Here is an 18,659-nt window from a genome sequence, read left to right as displayed (position 1 = left end):
GACATAAAATAAACATATATACATTAAGACACCGAGATAATAATAATAAAAATATATATATATATAGGTATATATATATATTTTATTTTTTTTTGCTAACCTGGGAAAGAAAATGAAAATATGTCTTTGACATGTAGAAAACTCCATAAAGGTAAAGGTTTCAGTGAAATGTTACCATGGAATATTATCGCTGTTAAATCTTAGGAACATACTAAATATATAGCTACATACTATTATCCACATGACCAATCAATGTAATTGTTCTTAGTTTACTTCTTACAATGATAATCTCCCTTTAAAAGGGCAATCATTTAAGGTTTATTGTTAAGGTATCAATTTTTCAAGCCTTATGGCACAGGCATCATTCCAATGTGCGCAGATTAATTTGTTGAACTCCGTCGGTTTTGGAAGCGGATATTTGCCCTGAGCATGTGCTTACACAGGTACTGGGAAAACGTTTCAATGCGCAAGTGTTGGCAAAGGGAAAAGGCGTAAACAGTTACAAAACCTATCCAGCATCTTTAGATATCCAGTTGCAACAGGGTAAAACGGAATTATTCTGGCATGAAATAAATATATACAAAATACATAAAAAACTAATGAGCTCTTATAAAGAACTTTCCTTAATGTGGCTCAGATTCCGCACTTTCCCAGAAGGCTTCTGCAGATCCAACTCAGCTTGCAGGTGGTTTTAACACGACTGAAAGTAGGACTAGTGGTCTTTGGTTCCACAATTTGTGGTTTAGGTTAGTAAAAATAAAAAAACAAATGGAAGCACCAGTTCTAGATTGGAAGCTTATTTGAGAAGAGTTCTTCTCACTTGTTTCTGTAAGCAAGATTGTACATTGTACAGCGCTAAAGAATATGATAGTGCTATATAAAACAATAAATAACAACAGTACTGAACGGGAAATCTATATTTTATGGTACAACATTTTGGCAAAAGCAAGTTTATTCCACAGACCGTAAACACCAGCAATCCATCTGCTGCTAGGCTACAATTGCTAAAATGCTCTGTCATATAACACAAACAGTTACGTCATCGGATTTTAGGGGTATTCTCTTATAATGTCTGAAATGACTAATAACAATAGGAAAAAATAACTAAAAGGTAAATGATTCATTGGGTTTAAATTAAAGTATGCCTGGCTAGGAGAACTTGCCACATGCCTGTCCCTGTATTTAATTACAGCCACTTCCTGAGATGCTGAAACACACTAAGTCCCCAGCAAGATGTTCTCAAACATTAATTATTCCCAATGCCAACCGTGATGGGGTCTCACTAGCAGGGGGCTCCAATGACCCGAGGTGGCAGTTCCCATTAGGAAAGAGATGCTCATCTATAAATCAACACGTCAGCAGCTCAGGGAGAAACTGGTGCTGGCAGCCTGGAAGAGCTGGGACGTTCTGCTCAATGCAGATTCACCTGTCTGTAAGGAAGGGCTGCAGCTAGTCATTCATTATACACTGACACCTTCTGCTGACTAAGCACCTACTGCCCTCACTCCGGCAGGAGCCGAGAAACAGAGAATTCCAATACCGCTAATAACTCCTACATTGCCAATGATAATACTTTGAATAACACATGAGGAATAGGTGTGCAGCCTTTAGCCATGGGGGCCAATAAACCCCCTGGCCCTTCCCCCCACTAAACCCATACTCATTCATATCTGGAGCCTGACTTAACCCCCGCTTCCATGAAGCGTGAGCTGGTGTGCTTCTACTGTAAGACAATATAGCTTTGTGTTATGCGACCCCACTGAGATCCTGACCCCACAGAGGCCAGTCTGCGTCAGATCTGCCCTGTTTCAAGAATTTGGACCTGCAAAGTGGCAACAGCCCACGTTCTCTAGGCCAGCCGGCCTGTCTGCTTGCCAGCCCCCAGTTGTGTGCACACTGCATTTAAAATAGGTTGTTGAAAGGTCTGGTGACCTGAAAACACATACTAAGAACTGCATTAAGTACACCAAGATTGTAATAGATGAAAATGTCATCTCCAAGACTACAATGCTTTTCTTTCATAAAAGACTGCACAAGCCAGGTACACTCTATAGCTGAATCAGACAGATAACTCAGAGATTGTGTTTTTACATCCTGTGTAAGTAATGTAATTCAACTGTGGAGTTCATAAGGCCCCCATGAAGTGTTGTCCATGCGCCTTGAATCAGGTGATGTAAATATTAATTTCCCAGGTGGATGTCATGCAGCTATGTTGTGAAGCTGCGGTTTCTCTGGTGAACTACCACCTCCAGGTCACTGACATAAAAAGCCTTTTCACATGACAATCTTTACCGTGGTATGCAAACAACTACATTTTGTCAAGATACCCTAGGATTTTAAAAATTGTTGGTTACCTTTGGGGGAAAAACCCAAAAATGAAAAGCTAGAATTCACAGAAATGTATTTGACTTGAGCAAGCAATTAAATAGCACAGCAGATCTGACTCGAGAAAGAATAAAAGCTGCCCAGCTGTCTGCTAACACACCTGATGATTCTCCTGCCAGCTGCAGTACGCAAGCTGCTGCTGAGAACTGCACTGCGGATGTGGCAGAGGCTGCATCCCTGCTGTGGATCTTGCTGCAAGTATTTATAGGTGTTACCCTTCTCTCTGCTCCATAAAAGAGATCTACCTTCCAAATAAAATAATAATGCCGTCTAAATAGAGCTGTTACATGAGTGACATGAAATAGGCACACAACAAACCTGTACTATATGCCACTTGTAATGAGTTTTTATTTTAATTAAGGCACGTATTTTATAGGTTATTCAATAGGTTTGGAACATATCTTTAAAATGATTTTAGAATAAATGATTCTAAGCATTAAAAAATTCTCCCTATAAAACCTGCCCTGTGCATTGGCATTGTAATAGTAAAAGCAATGTTTGATGGTTTTACAGGATTCATTTTAACCCTCGGGGAGTCAAGATATGGGTTAACAATTTAATTGGGCAAAATAACATTAAAATGTTCTTCATTCCTTCTTCCTCAGGCAGGTACGAATGCCTTTCAAATCAATTTTCTCATCTTAGGCCAACACACTGTTCAAGAAGGAGTTTTATTTTCTCCCTGCAAATATTGCACTGGATACAGCAGTGAAATAAATCAAATCCCTGTGGGCTCTGATAGCCTTTTTTCCCCCCTTTGCCGTTTCATCAACCCTGATCAGATGCAATGCCAAGTTTCATTTAATGCAGTTTCCACTCTCTTATGCCTGCAGATCTGATCATCAAATGAATGGGGGCACAAAATGAATGGCAGATGTATCTTTAACTGGAGAGCAGGTGATTGACAGCTGGATTTCTAGCGCAGGAGTGTGATTGTTACAAGGGCATATAACATGCTATTTGCTTCCTCCAGCAATTACTGACAGCGGGCCAATGGGTCATCCTTCCACCAAAGGACGGCTCCAGCAACCACAGTGCAGAGATGTCACCTGAACAAAGGTCGCCAAGTTCAAAATGACAGCTAAATTAAAATAAACTAAATATAAGTACTTTCTATGAAAAAAGAAAAACTGTAACACATACACTGTTTAACTACATTTTTAATTTTTGCAGTTTAAAATATAGAAGCATATTCGGCAATATCTATGCACATATTGTGTCATTTTGGAGCTGGAGAACCGAACACAAAGCCCCTACAATGGGGGACATCAGGGGAGGTGGGTCATTGCTTCTGTTCCATTATCACTTTCTATGCCATCATGAAAATGTGTGCCAAAAAATCATGATGGCATGGAATGTCATGACTTAAGTAGAAGTATAACTATAATAGAAGTAGAAATATGATAGAAGTATCATATGATTGTCAGAAAGATATGGGAATTCTATGCATACTATATAATGTATTTTCAAACTCAAAACACCTATAGTGATTTATTGTGGGGTATTTTGGTGACCCCAGCTTACTTTTGTGACAATCATAGCATTAACATACAAAAATGTGGCTTTTCATTTCATATTCATTATTCATACTAAATAATGAACATATCATAAAAAAAATGAACACCACTTTTTTTTTTTATACCCACACTCTTAGAAAACATATGGGTCATCTCAACATACTCATGGCCAGTCAGGGTTACCTCTGTCTAGGGTCTAATAAACATCCCTAATGCCTTAAGAAAACGTATTTCTTATGTTTGGATGAGTTCTCCACTGCTCAATGTTTTACAGATTTGATTTTAAGGCAAAAGCAGGTAAAGACTAGCACTATACAAAGCAGCACATTTTTGCAAGTTGAGTTCCAGAAACCATTGCCTTGCCTCATGCAAATGTCAGCGGTATGTCAGGGAACAGCTTACCTTTTTTAATATCAGGATTTGGTCAGAAACCTTAGATCAGCAGAGCTTCCTAAACCACAATTCAAAACTGGCACACTGCCTTATATCACAATATCACCTATACTCAAAAAAAATCAGGAATGGAAGAAACTTTCCAAATTGTTCTAAAGGCTTCCGCCAATCTTCCCCTTTACATTACACACATCTTATTATGTATGCCTAAAAGGTTAAATTCCTCCTGCATAGAGCCAGCAGCAAATAACATTCAGCATAGAATATGTTTGATTTATTAGCAGATAAATAAGATCTCATTTATAAAGCTGCGTACATTGCAAGGAACAATGATCAACCAGCCTAATGTGTTCAGTCAAATAAAAGGTCACTAAAGTCCAGATAACTATGATGTATTATGTTTATGGGGACTTAATACAAGCATCATTACTCCTAATGATAATGGTTTATATAAAAATGACTGAAGTGTATCATACAATAAATATGATAAAGATAAAAAAAACCCACAATACATTTTATTTTATAAAACTGTCAGGTTTCTTCCATCCACTAACTCGGTAATAAATCTAACTTACAATCGTAGAGTATAAGAATAAATTATCAAGAATGATGACAAAAAAAGTAATGCACAAAAGTAGAAAAAAAAATCCCATATTTCTAAGACCTATACATAATGGCTCTCCAACAATAAAGCATTCTAGAAGCGGAAACCTTGGCATACTTATGTGGCTCTTTCAAAACATAATATCTTCAAATACACAGAAAAAAATACATACCTCCCAAGTGTCCTGGTTTCCAGACACTGTCCCTCTGATGTCGTAGAGATATGTAATATCAGTGGAGGTCTGTGCTCCAACAACACAGACCTCCACCGCAAATCCCACCTGGCCACCTTGGGATTCTCTGCAATTGAGCGCCGCAAGGTGGGAAAGTTAGTCTGTGGCCCTGTATGCTACTGTCTGTCAGTACCACCCCGGCCTCTAGCCACAATCCAACCTGGGCGTGCTGATTCGGACACCTAAAATTCTGGGGGTGTATAACAACAGGATGCAGAATCAAGTAGCCACCTGGTTGACTACATACCTCAACATTTCAGGTGACAAAAAAAGCATGCTTAGCAAACACTTAGCATGCTAGCTGCATATGGACTTTTTCAGTGCAGTACCATATTGCAGCCAATATCTAATACAGGACGCTGGGCAGATCGCAGCAGAAATAGTAATTTATGAAGGGGATATTAATCTTTAACAATTACATCTAAAAGGCAAATAAAAGGTATTAAATGAGAAGGCGCCATTGAAGAATACTTAATGAGATTAAAACATAAGCAATATCATGAGCAACAGAAACACAAACCTAAAAATATTTGAATGCATGTTTGCATGCTGAGGCAGTCCTTTTTAAAATATATGTATGCATGCCAGGGCAGTCTCTTTCAGAGGATAAAACACATGGCTCTGGGCTCCCATGTGTGCCCTTCAGCAAGCTCTGCAGCAAAAGCAATTTTCAGTGTTTTCTCATGGCAGCTGGCACTAAAGGCATCCAAGCGACCAACATTCAGCTTCAGTCATTTCAAGAAAATGCATTAAACCCCCCCCCTGATGAACACAGGTCAGAGTAGGGCCAGCATAAGTTTTCCTGAACCAACTCAAGCCCTCTGCCAACCACCACCTGAAGAGAACTATCTCTCTTCTCTCTCTCTCTTTCCACATGCTAAGACCTCTGCAAACCACCATCTGCAGCCAAGCATGGACTAAATCAAAGCCCTTAAAAACAAACAAAAAAATATATATATATAAACACATTTCCATTATCAAGTAACCACAGAATATTTGTGATGGTCTATGAAAGGTGTAATATTTGAGAAATAACAAGAATAGCAAATTTAAAAAGTTCTTATGTATATCTATACCCCAGTGCATTTCTCCTACATGAAGAGCTGAGCTGGCCCTGCATAATACATAGCTAGGTCAGTTAAGTAAAGGATCAGGCTTTCATAATACAGATACGGCTTTCTGGTTTAGTGAAGTAAACTATAATGGGAAGGAAGATTAAGAGTAGTTCTGATGCATACAATTACTAGAAGATGAAAAGAAGCTTTCACAGAACTTCTCTAAACAATCAAAATAAATATGTAGTGAAAAAAATTAAACAGCTACATTTTGGTCATACATAACATTTATGTGAGGTTTGAGGTTTTTAAAGCGGGAGAAAATGGGCAGTCTAGATATGCCGAATGGCTCTTATGTACCACCAAATTCTATGTTTCTATGATCGGTGGGAATGTCTCCTGACAACTCAATTGAACATAATGAGCACTGTGCATCCGCTTGTGAGATTGTATGAAAATGTAGGCCCTTTGTCTTCTGTCACCTGTAAAATAGAGTTATTCTTGGTTTTGGTAAGTACAGCCTTATATGTTCAGCTCTGTCAAACATATAAAAACCATATATTTTTTATACGGAGGATAGATCAGTTGAGGAAAGCTTAAAAATCTTTTACAGCCAAAAAAACTTTACAGTGGGGAGCTATTGATTGCAACTCCAGCTGACAATTCGCTACAACATTAGTGCTTGGATCCGCAGAAGTGAGAACTCCACCATGACAAGAAAATCAATGTGTCCGCTTGGGAAGAAACAAGGGCACAGTCTGTCGATCGGAGGGGAACACGGGTTACTGCCAGGGAAATGTTCTACAGAGGAAAGTGTTTAAAATCTTTCCAACCAGATCCTGATTAAATCACCCACACTGTAGCTGTTCATTTCATGGGGCAACAGAGAGGAGGTATACATAAGGTCCGGGAACAAGAGGGGTTTGGGCTGCTGAAATGTCAAGGAAAAATGAATTGATCGTGACCCAATTTAGATGTAACGGGGAGACTCAGAAGATCAAGATTTACAAGAGTTTCCACATGACCTAAGATTTTAGTTTACTAAGCGCTTCTTGAATGCACTCTACTGTGGAGAAAATGAGGAATGAGAAGAAATCTAACAAAAATGGGGGAAGGCGGTAGAATAATTGATACAGGGTACAGATAAGACAAGGAATATACAAGTGAAAAACAGTACTACAAAAGGAAGGGAACAGAAATATTCATGGAGCAGTTTATGAAAATACCATGCAGGTGGAGGAGAACCTCCATTATCTATTAGGAGGTGAAGCAGCATTTGGCTCTGAATTCAAAACAAGTGTTTACATTTATGAAAAATTGTGAATGCAAAGTAAAATTGCTTCTCAAAACCTGCTGAGAAGAGGAGTGTAATTTCAAATGTCAAATTCTATAAATGGTTGGAGGCTTATGCATGCTATACTCTATATAAACTACACAGCATTTGTGAATATGAAACTGTGGCCTTTCCCAATGGAATTCACAACAAGACCTCAGGCCCATTTCCTACACGTGTACTGTAAACTGTTTCGGCAGCCTAACGTAGGCATCTGGTAATGTTCATGGGCTGCGTGACCTTCCATGCATCGTGCTTATAATACACTACATGATTCCATTTCAACTCATTGTTACATTTTGTTTCTTTTCTATTTTATTTGTATCATATCATATGGTACATATTTGACTAAATGTGAACCTGCCGCCTACAACTGAACATTTGTTAGAGCATTTAAATGGTCATGGTTTAGCAGTTGTGGAGCCAAGCCATATTCTTTATTGTATTATATACATTACTTAGTAATGGATCACCATAGCATGCATGATATGCAACTGTTTTTTCACACAATATCTTCACAGTGCAGGGCTGTATTTTAGTTACTGTACTTTAATGCAACAAACTTGGGACACCCACTGAATGATGAAAATAATAATATTAAAAATGGCTAGAAGTAGAACACTTTTTTCATTATCAGCTCCATCCTTCCTAACCCCTCATCTTCTGTGACTCGAATTATAGCAACATTTTGCACCTGTGCACATTTATACCAGACTTTGGTTTTACGTATCAAATACATTTTATAGATTGACTAAAAAAGCTGTTTTATATATACATATCTATATATACACACACACATATACATATGTAAAAGGATAAATTCCCTCCTACCTGTAATAGAGGACGTTGAACTCCAAGGTTTTTCATGGTATCAGCACTAGCCAATATCTTTAAAGGATCAGACACCTTGGTGACTCCTTCAATTTCTTTGTTGATCTCTGTCAAGACCTGGTGTAAAAATATATTCTTGATGTATATGGTGAGAAACTCACGCAAAGGACACTGCTTGGCCGGTCCCAAACCCATTGCATGTTCAATCTCTTGGATAAACCTGGGGAGAGAAATAGCAATGGGTGGATTATGAGCCAATTGACCAACATTGGATTGAACATCGATGTCTCAAACTGTGGTCAACATGACTAAAGTAAAACAGTGCTGGATTTGTTTTGCTAAATAACGAAGTAAGCAGGGACATACATATATGCACATACACCAGATATATTAATACATATTTGCATGCATGGAGTAGAGGGTGGGGTTGAATTTACTACAAAGGTTAAACAGAAGTAAACTATTTCACTTTTTCATGTTATACGTAATTAAAACCTATTTCTCGAACATAAGCTGTTAATCATTGGAATGACACTTCCCAGGTGGGATGTGTAAGTGTTTTAAAGTAGCTGTGTGTCTGTCTTTAAACCAGTAGTCTGCAATACTACAGATTAAATAAAAAGATGGGGAAGCCCACATGGGCCAAGTGGCACTTATCTATTTTCAAGTTCTTTGTAAGAAGCCCTCTCTTCTGGGAGAGCGGACTTCATTATTATCAGATTAGTTATGCTACAGTTGCACACGCTTCTGCCGGCTTATTTCAAATCAGATAATAATGGCATAATAACTGGCTTTGTGTCTGTCAATCCAATTACTTCCTACTTTGTATGTGCAGACATTCTATTAAAACCCGCAGACACATGTCAGACTTTATTAGTACCATCCGATTGTATAATTAGCTTCCACATAGGAGGAGCTGATCAATGGGAACCCAAATTCGGCACCTCATTTGCTAAAGAAAACAAAATAAATAAAAACATCAGGAACACAAACCAAGCGTTATCTATTAAACAAACTATATTCTAATAGCAAGCAAAGTTGTGCAGAAATACACATGTATGGGATTAATGTGAATATGAAGTACATTTAAAAAGACATATCTTTATAATGTACAAAAATCAACAACAGACAGGGAAAGATCTGTTCCTGTTTCACACCACACTGCCACCGGCAGTTTCGCAAATGAGCCCGGTGACCTGCATTCCTTTGATCATAGCTTGCATTAGTCAAATATGTAGGGTAAGGTTATAATTTAGCGATTTTTTTTTAATGAAAGAGCTATTTGCCCAATATGTTGGCTCTCTCTTTTTTGTTGGTGACTCTCAGTCCGGCTACTGTAACACTCAGATGCTTTCTTCTGCGAATCTCAATACAAGCAATTTAGAGAGTAATTGCTGAAACACCTGTACTTCTGGGCCATACTTCCTGATGCTAACTATTGGTTTTACGCACGCATTACATTTATCCCTGAGTTATATTAAAGCATGACAATCCTTTTAGCAAGTCTGGGTGTTCCAGACTTTTCACCACGTAAAACACTTTCCAAGAGGTCCTATGAAAAGGTAATGGAAAAAAGGACACAATGAGTGTTGAGGTCTTCAGTATCAAAGGTTGAACCCTTAAATTTCGTTTTAGCCTAAAGAGTTTTGTTGTCTTAGAGATAACTGTGACGGAACCCTCCATCACTGGGGCCACTGGAGAGGCCTGAGAGCCAGCCTCCTCCTTGTTGGCTATGGGCCCTGGCTTTGTAAAGACTTCTGTGTCTACCCCCAAGAAGTATATCATCTCATCACTTGCTGAGGGGATTATCTCTGGCAGGCAGAGGTTGGGACTCCATTGTATTGTTATTCCCTTTACTGACCCTGTTGTCTCTGGGAGGCAGATTAAGAGGGAGGTTTGTATCTTGATTTATGTTAATGTGCTTTGCTGGCTATACCCAGCCATGTGTGTGAAAAATAACGTAGTCTTCATTTTGGTTATACCCTCGGCTAGTGACTGGGAAACCTGGGAAAGAGCGTGTTGTCCCAGGCTAAGGGAGCACAAGTCAGCGGAGATAGTTGGTCGGACTATCCAGCTCCGTGACAATAATTTAGCATTACTTTTTCTTGTGATGTTGCGTCTATCACTGCCACTGCTGAGGTGACAGTGCTGTGCCTGAGCCAAACAGCCCACATGAACTAATTCAAATAAATGCATTTGTTTTTTTGATTTTCTGTATCTGAATTACCACATATGCTTGTACAGCAGCCACCTATTTGCTTCTCCTTCCCTGCCTGCCAGAAAACAAACCATGCAATGGACTCACATGCCGACAGGACCAGTTTTAGAGTAACAGCACAATCTGAAGTTGTATCGTTCTGTTCCATTGAACAGTGAAGGCTCATCATATGTCGCACACATGCCAACACTTGAACATAGCCAGAGGAAGAATTGATCAAGGGAAGGGTTAGCATTAACAGAGACACACTTTGCTACAGGAAATAAAAAAAACAACCACTACAACCAATCTCTAACATCTTCAGTATCAGACATTTCACTCAAAATGTCTTAAAGTAACCATTAAAACCAGATTAAATTGAACCAGTCACTTCCATAAACTGTACATCTTTCCAATCAATATACTAAATAAAACTATATGATGGCGCTGAAAGTATCTGCACGTACTTCTAAGCATTGTGGAGGCCACAAATTGTGAACCTCCCCATGCTTCATTGTTGCCTGCAAACACACTCAAGCACTTTGGCAAACTGCTGCTGTGTTCATGAATAGTTGAGTCGCTTGGCTTTGTTTTTTAAGTCAGAGGTATGACTTTTTGTCCACAAGTCTTCCATGAAGACCACTTCAGACCAGACTTCTCCGGACAGTAGATCTGCTGATCTGATGGCACTGCTAGGTATTCCTTGGCCGACCACTGTCCTCAGCATTGCAAATCAAGTTCTCAGAACATCTTGAAACACCTGTCTGCCTTTACATTTCTTACTGGCAGAGGCCTTGTGTCTTGTTGGTGTGCTTGGTCTTGTCAAGGTGAATGACTTTTGATATTAAACTGTCTTCGGCAACCTCACCTTGTTTGTGAGTCTAGTTGTTCCTCACCCAGGATTATTCCTCCTGCACAGCTGCTTCGGTTTCAGTTAATCATTGTCTTTCAACCTACATATTACATTTATGATTAGCACCTGTTTGGGATAACATCTGGGTTTTATTTTTAGTTAATATGATCTTACAGTATAAAGTAATGGGAGGGGTGTACTTATTACAAGTATCAGTTTGATTTCTCCTGTTTTTCTATCCCTCCCAATCTCTCCAACTTGCTGATGGCTTGTGGCAAGTTTCAGAAAAAACATACCAAAAATGTTCTCATCTGGGTGTGGAGGAGGCGGCAAAGACGTTAAGTAAGGCCTTGTGCATGAAATTGTGATTAATTCCGTAATCTGTTTTTGTTGGCTCTGTGTGTCTTGGGAGCAGAGATAAAAATCTGGAGCATGAAGACCCTTAGCTTTTCATTCAAATTAAATAAAAAGAGGAATCTGACAGCATGGAAATGACATTAGGACTTAATCAGGGAATGAAGTGAGAATTCAGTGCTGTGCAATCATTTTGTTGCCTGGGGGTATGGCGCAGAGGTGTTAACTCCCCTGACTACAGTACAGAATTAAATTATTCTACACGACTGTAGTGGGCATAGATTTAGCTATATATGCACGTAGGATGCTATACTTTTGAGAAGCATTAAATTGCAAGCAAACTGGTTGAAACATTCTCCAGTTTAACTATCTGTATTATCCAATCTAGCCATAAAAGCCAACAAAGACTTTTCATTGTTCTGCTTACAATGTAATTTTACAATCCAATTCAATAGATAGGGAAATATGATATCCACACATGGTGGATCTTTTCCAGTCCAGTCTGCTAACATGATAACAAAACTTTATTCACACCCACCCAGTCAGTGGTCTTCTCTGGGTAGTCCATCTATGGCATGCACTGAGCTCTCTAGAATGGTAAGCAACTAAGCCTTAGAAGATCTTTCATTTTATTATTCCCTCCACACATGTTTACTCACATAAAGTAACTTCTTTCAGGTTTTATGGCAACAATTTACCAGTGTCTGCTTTTTTTGTGTCACATGACATGACAAATGATGCAACATTTTACTTGGCTAAATAATTATCTCTAGGCAAGGTTTGGGTCATTCAACAGAACTAGATTGTAAGTCCACAAGAGCAGGGCCCTCTTCTCCTTTGCACCAGTTTGTTATTGTATGTGTTTCTAAATTGTTCTTCTGACTGTAACAGCGCTGCGGAATCTGCTGGCGCTTTATAAATAAATGTATTGTAAAATTTGATGTAACTAGAAATTCGCAAGGTGGGTGAAAACAGTTGCTTTAATGTTAGGTAGGTGACTATCGCCAATGTGCAGGTCACTTTATGAAGTTGATACCGTTTTTTATAAGTTCTCTAAGATGATGCATTTCCTCCATACCATTAACAGTGTCATGTGTTGTTCTCCAAAATCTAACATGCTTTCTGTCATCATAAAAATAAAGGGACACATAGAGTGCAAAGAACAAAGGACTCATTTAAAAAGTCTGCTTGAAAACACAAGCACAAAAGGACAAACATTTAAGCTGCTTCAATAGGCATGGTTCTTGTCACCTCATTTCCTCTTATAATAGTCAACGAAATAAAAGATGCAGAAAAAGAGAGATAAAGGGAATTGGGTGTTAAACAGAAAGTGAAATAAGGGGGCCTGGTACGGTAAAGTGTATGCTCTAATTAGATGCTGTCTGAAGCAATCACAGGTTGCAACGCTTCGTACACATGTAGTGCAATGAAAGACAGAAAGCATTCTTACACTGCATCCATTCTTCCATGTAACCGCACAGCATTACACTGACAATATGTTCCTAATTATAGAGATTTCCGTCCCTTATGAGCTTACTACCCTAACAATAGAAATGCAAATTAATACGCTCATTTTATTATAAAAGCTGGCAACATAGAGGTTAATTTTTTCTAGATTGCAATATTTTATTCGCAGCTAATTATACAAGGAATACCATTCCTGATGATAGAGTTAAAATGATTTGATGAACACAATTGTCAAAGCACATGTAGCTCTATCAGTAACTGATTTGGCTTTGAAAATTAAATTAGATATACTCTGAATATATGTAATTTGATGACCATTTAATCTCAATTTATTTGAATGATCCCAGTATATACCCCGGTTATACCCTGTACCATGTTGTCAAATAAGAAAACCATGGAGTCTGGAATACTCTGTGTTTCACATCAGTTTGAGATCCATGGAAAATTAAAATTATATAACATTGCTCTGTAGTGATACAAAAAACAGGATAAACATTGGTGGGTTATGTATAAAAAGTAATTCTGGTGTACCAATAGTTAACTTACTCAAAACCAGTGAATAAGAGTAAAGTCTTACAGTAGCTACACAACTGGGAAGACTAGATGGGCCAAATCATTCTCATCTGCCATCAAATTGCGTGTAATAATTCAGATAATACTGTAATGAAAAAAATGGCACAAATAATTAGACATTCTATAGCAACAGCATAACAAATCTATAAGCAGCACTTTAAAGTTCTGCTATAAGCAAAGATTTGCTGATTGCTGGTTAGCGGCTGCAGGGTAGTCTGTGTTATTCTGTCCCCATCCCGCCAGAGGGAGCGACATATACTTGGATGTCTGGATGAAAGGGTTGTATGCTTTTCATTTATGTAATTAACTGGAAGAACTAAAATGTATATATATGTATATATATACACACACACACACACACCGGGGCTTCTATGACGCAGCGTCGGAAGGTAATGTCACACCGGCACTCCGTCATAGAAGCCCCGGTGGAAGTGCCAGGCAGCAGCAGAGGTTGTCTATGCGCATCACGCAGATGTCCACCGGCTGTCTCTACTAGACACCAGGGAGACTGGAGCATGGAGGGCAATCCTGGGGACGCTTTGGTAAGTCTGGGGGGGAGAGTGGCATATCAAGGGGGCAGGTTGGCATTTCAAGCGGTATAAGGCATCATTTTAAACAAATTTTAATGTAATAGGTAGGATTCTCTTCAATTAAGATATACATTTCTGTATTTTCATCCTTCAAACACCTCACACAGATATAGCTTTTTGGCCAAAACTCAAATGCCTGAAACATCACTCTGGTTTCAACATCATAGTGTGGGAAAGTTTCTCGTCTACAGGGTACGAGTATTTCTAAGGCAGAATGGAAGGAACAAATCATACCGAAGCTGCTTTAGGCAACTTAAAAACTGAAGGTTGAGAGGAAAATCACTATTCAGCAGGACAATCATCCCAAGCACATCCACGGTTTGGAGTCCACCAACGATGCCCAGCCAAACTGAACAACCTGAAACACTTCTGTCTGGAAGAATGGGTCATAATCACCCATAAACAGCATGCGCAAAGCTACAAAGTTCTTACAACAAAAAGACAAGCTATAGGTGTACCATTTGGAATTCAATAATATCAGGCAGTTATATATGAATTTTGCAAGGCACTATATAAAATGTATGTGAATAAACATAAGAACATTAAAGCTTAATTATTCAACAAGGCCTTAAAGATTTAGTCCATTCATTTATAAAAGCTGCCACCATAGCTGTTCATGAATATAAACAGTGTGGTGACAAAGAAGTACAAATAACAATGATTTGGAGAGTAATTACTTTGTTAACTGTCGGGCTATGTTGACACATTCAACTTAATAACCCTCTAATTGGAATTTTATGTACCAGTGTTAATCATGGTTTCAGCATCATCAACAGCTTCCTCTGCCAACTATACCCGCAAATCTGTCTTGTCACTATTGATACCCTCATAATATCTTCGATATCCTGTCCAAAGCAAATAAGCTGAGGTTTGCCGTTACATTCACAGTGCTTTTGTTGAAATCTGCTTACAATGTACTACACAAGATTTTCCAGCTATAATAAGATATACAGATATCAGTGTTTACTTGCTAGAGAGAATAATAAGCCCAAAATCACCCCAAAAATGACCTGCCTTCTCTCACCAGGAGCCAGGGAGCACATAGTGTGTAGAATACACAGTAAAAATCTAAAAAGCTTTGTGTATAAGGACATAATCTTAGAAGCCAGCACGATGGACTTCTAACTCGGTGCAGCTGTATTAGAACTGTGAGCTGAAAGGATTTAATTATACGGGGTGGGCACTCGGAACAGACGAGTAATTGAAAATAACAAAGCATAGAAATGCTAATAAATGCTATTGTGTCTGATGGAGAAAGACAGGAGATGTCTACATATGAGCAATTAAAGGGGTCTTCAAGCTAAAAAAGAGAGAATGTTCTTTCAAAACATTGTGATGATTTTATTTGTACACTCTAGGTCCCACCGGTTCCTGAATATAATTTTGAAAGCATTAAATGTTGCAATGAAATGTCTTAGCTGCTGTAACCAATTATTATGGAAAAAAAGGTAGGCAACAAGCAGCTGTTTGGGTCTAGGCAGGCACAGACTGAGACGCTTCGTAATGACGACGAGGGCTCTTCACAGTGGAAAAAAGCATTATAGTCCTGGTTGGTGCTTCTCAACTCTGCTACTCGAGGTTCATTAACAGCTGCAGTTGGTTTAATTAGCCACCCATTTAGTTTAACACTACTTCACAACTGCTGCAGTAGGGAAAAACATAGAAATTGACAGCACATAAGAACCATTTAGGCCATCTAGTCTGCTGTGGAAACCTCAAACCTTTGGTCCTTGGTCTTGTCTTATATTCGGGACAGCCTTATGTCTATACCATGCATGTTTAAAGTCGCCCACTCTGTGTGTTCACTAAGTGGCATTAAGTATTTTTTCTAGCCACTGTAAGTAGTATTTAAGATATTTTAGTTCTAATATCTACACAGGAATAGGAGGAGAGCTACATGACTACCAAAATGTCCATGACTTACAGTGTCTACACACCCCCGTGCCAGGTTCTTGTGATGTTAAAGAATGAGAACTTTTTCCACCTTTAATGTGACGTATAATGTGAACAATTCAATTGCAAAACAAACGGAAATTTTGAGGGGGGGGGCAATAACCTGGTTGCATAAGTGTGCACACCCTTAAACTAATACTTTGTTGAAACCCCTCTTGATTTTATTACAGCAATCAGTCTTTTGGGGTAGGAGTCTATTACCATGGCACATCTTGATGTTACTGTATTAAGATCCAAAGAATATGTATTTAAAATTAAATACACATACTGGTAGTATTATTATAAAATGTATATGAATGCGCAAAGCTACTTCTTTATGCAAGTTTTGCAATCGTTTCACACTAGAACACATCATTGGACTATGGGTTTGCAGGAATAACACAGGAGGAACTATATTTTGAAGCAGCTAAGTAAAAGTGAACTTTTTTGACTTCCCATTATTGCTGTAAGTTATCTTGATCTCGGCAGCTCTGTCCGAGTCAGCATTACCCCAGGCCAATGACTCATCGTGATGACATAAAGCAATATCTACTTTGATGACACCTTAACATTTCATCTATGTGTGACATGAGAGGAATAATAATATAGTTATTCAGTAACAACTTTTCAGTTGAATTCACTCTGTGTAAAGCCTATGGATTATTCTCTTTAACTACACAACTGCTAATAGCCATTACATATGATGAAAGAAGAGGCCAGATTTCACAACGGTCTTTAATTTGAAGCTCAATTTGTTCCATAAGTTAAGGGTGGTTCTGAAATAAAATTTATACTGAAACCAGAGGTTGTAGACTTGCTAATTGGCTGGCCCTGTGGGCAATTTCATAAAGCTCAGTGTAGCTATGTCATGAAAACAACCTCAACTATCAACTATCACCTGGATTATTATTATTTTTTTTAACACATATTTACTAATATGTTTTAAGTACAATGTTCAGTCCTCCCTGCTCTTCACTATATCTCAGGACAGTTTTTATATCCATTTCGTAGCTAATCCCCTGCTTCTTGATCTCGGTACTCTATCCAGTTGCATGTTTGATACCCTAAAGATGCACAAAGGATGCATTGCCTCACTGCTCAACCCTATATCAAGGGGCACAGAAAGCATATTTATATGCCTTCCTAGCACATAAACATTCATATAAACGCACTAGTATGTGCAGCATCATGATGTGACCATATAGTTGAGTAAGGCTTGAACGACAAACCAAACAAAACACTTTGTTGACTGGTCTCCCAAAACCCAAACAAGTTGTAACTACCAACTTAACAGTTCCATCCACCATGCTTAACACGGGCTCCAATGCCTTTAACTGCATGCAAATTTGAGCTTGGCTACCTATACTAGGACCAAAAAGAATTCTTATGTTAACAACTTGCACATACTCACTAGCATTCCCACCTACGTCACTCAAGCAGCAGCCAACCACATATATGGTAGCAAAGCATAAGTGTTCAGACAGCATACACGTGATGGGCTGCTACTACTGGCAGTGATTTCAATGAGAGCTCAGCTGTCATTGATTAGAATAGTGCTACAGAACATGTGCAAGACGTTTACTGCAGTATGCACCGAAACATCCCATTTTTATGTATCAAGATCTTTAGAAAAGAAACATGGTGGCATCATTTAGATCAGGGGCGTCCAACATGCGGCCTGCGGGCCAGGTCAACCAATCTTACGAGGGCCGTACCTCAAGCCCTGCTACAACAAGAGCCCTGCTACTTACCAGTGGGAGGGTCTTTTGTACTGCAAAGAGGAAGCGGAACCCAGCAGAGTTCACGTGACATCACATGACCCTGCTCCAGTCCTGCTTCCTCTGTGCAGTACTAGAGAACGCAGAGGGAGGCCGCGCCCCCTGCTGAAGTCTGTGAGCGGCATCGATGAGCTGCAGTGCAGGTAAGGGGGTGGGGAGGGTGTTTGAATGAGTATGCGTGATTGAGGGAATTAATCTGTGAACGAATGAGTATATGAATGAATGAGTGTGTGTGTGATATCATGGATGTGTAAGTGCTGGAACTTAGGCATGATGAGACTGTGATTGTTGTTAGCAATCACACTCCTATCATGCCAAGTCAGCCAGTACATGCTGAAACCTGGCTAGCTGCCCCCCTTGTGTATTGTTGCTGCCAGCAGTATGGGGTCTGCACATCACTTACAGCCACCCTGTTCCAGCATGTACTGGCTGACTTGGCATGATAGGAGTATGATTGCTAACAGCAATCACAGCAAGCACAGTCCCATCATGCCTAGGTACCAGGATTTACTGGTTGCCTGCCTGGGTATGATAAGAGTGTGATTGTTGTTGGCAATCACACTCC

The 18,659-nt window shown here is 39.1% G+C and overlaps 1 protein-coding gene across 1 annotated transcript in view; it reads right to left on the bottom strand.

Moving 5' to 3' along the window:
• Positions 1-18,659, bottom strand: part of EXOC4 (exocyst complex component 4) — a 165,404-nt gene that overhangs the window by 36,487 nt on the left and 110,258 nt on the right. Inside the window, exon 11 of the mRNA XM_053465553.1 lies at positions 8,351-8,570. Within this exon, the coding sequence (XP_053321528.1) occupies positions 8,351-8,570 (220 nt within the window). The remainder of the gene's footprint in view (positions 1-8,350; positions 8,571-18,659) is intronic.

Source organism: Spea bombifrons, chromosome 4, assembly GCF_027358695.1.
Source record: "Spea bombifrons isolate aSpeBom1 chromosome 4, aSpeBom1.2.pri, whole genome shotgun sequence".
Taxonomy (NCBI): Eukaryota; Metazoa; Chordata; class Amphibia; order Anura; family Pelobatidae; genus Spea; species Spea bombifrons.
The sequence above is the reverse complement of the archived record's forward strand: the minus strand, read 5'-3'. Positions and strand labels throughout refer to the sequence as shown.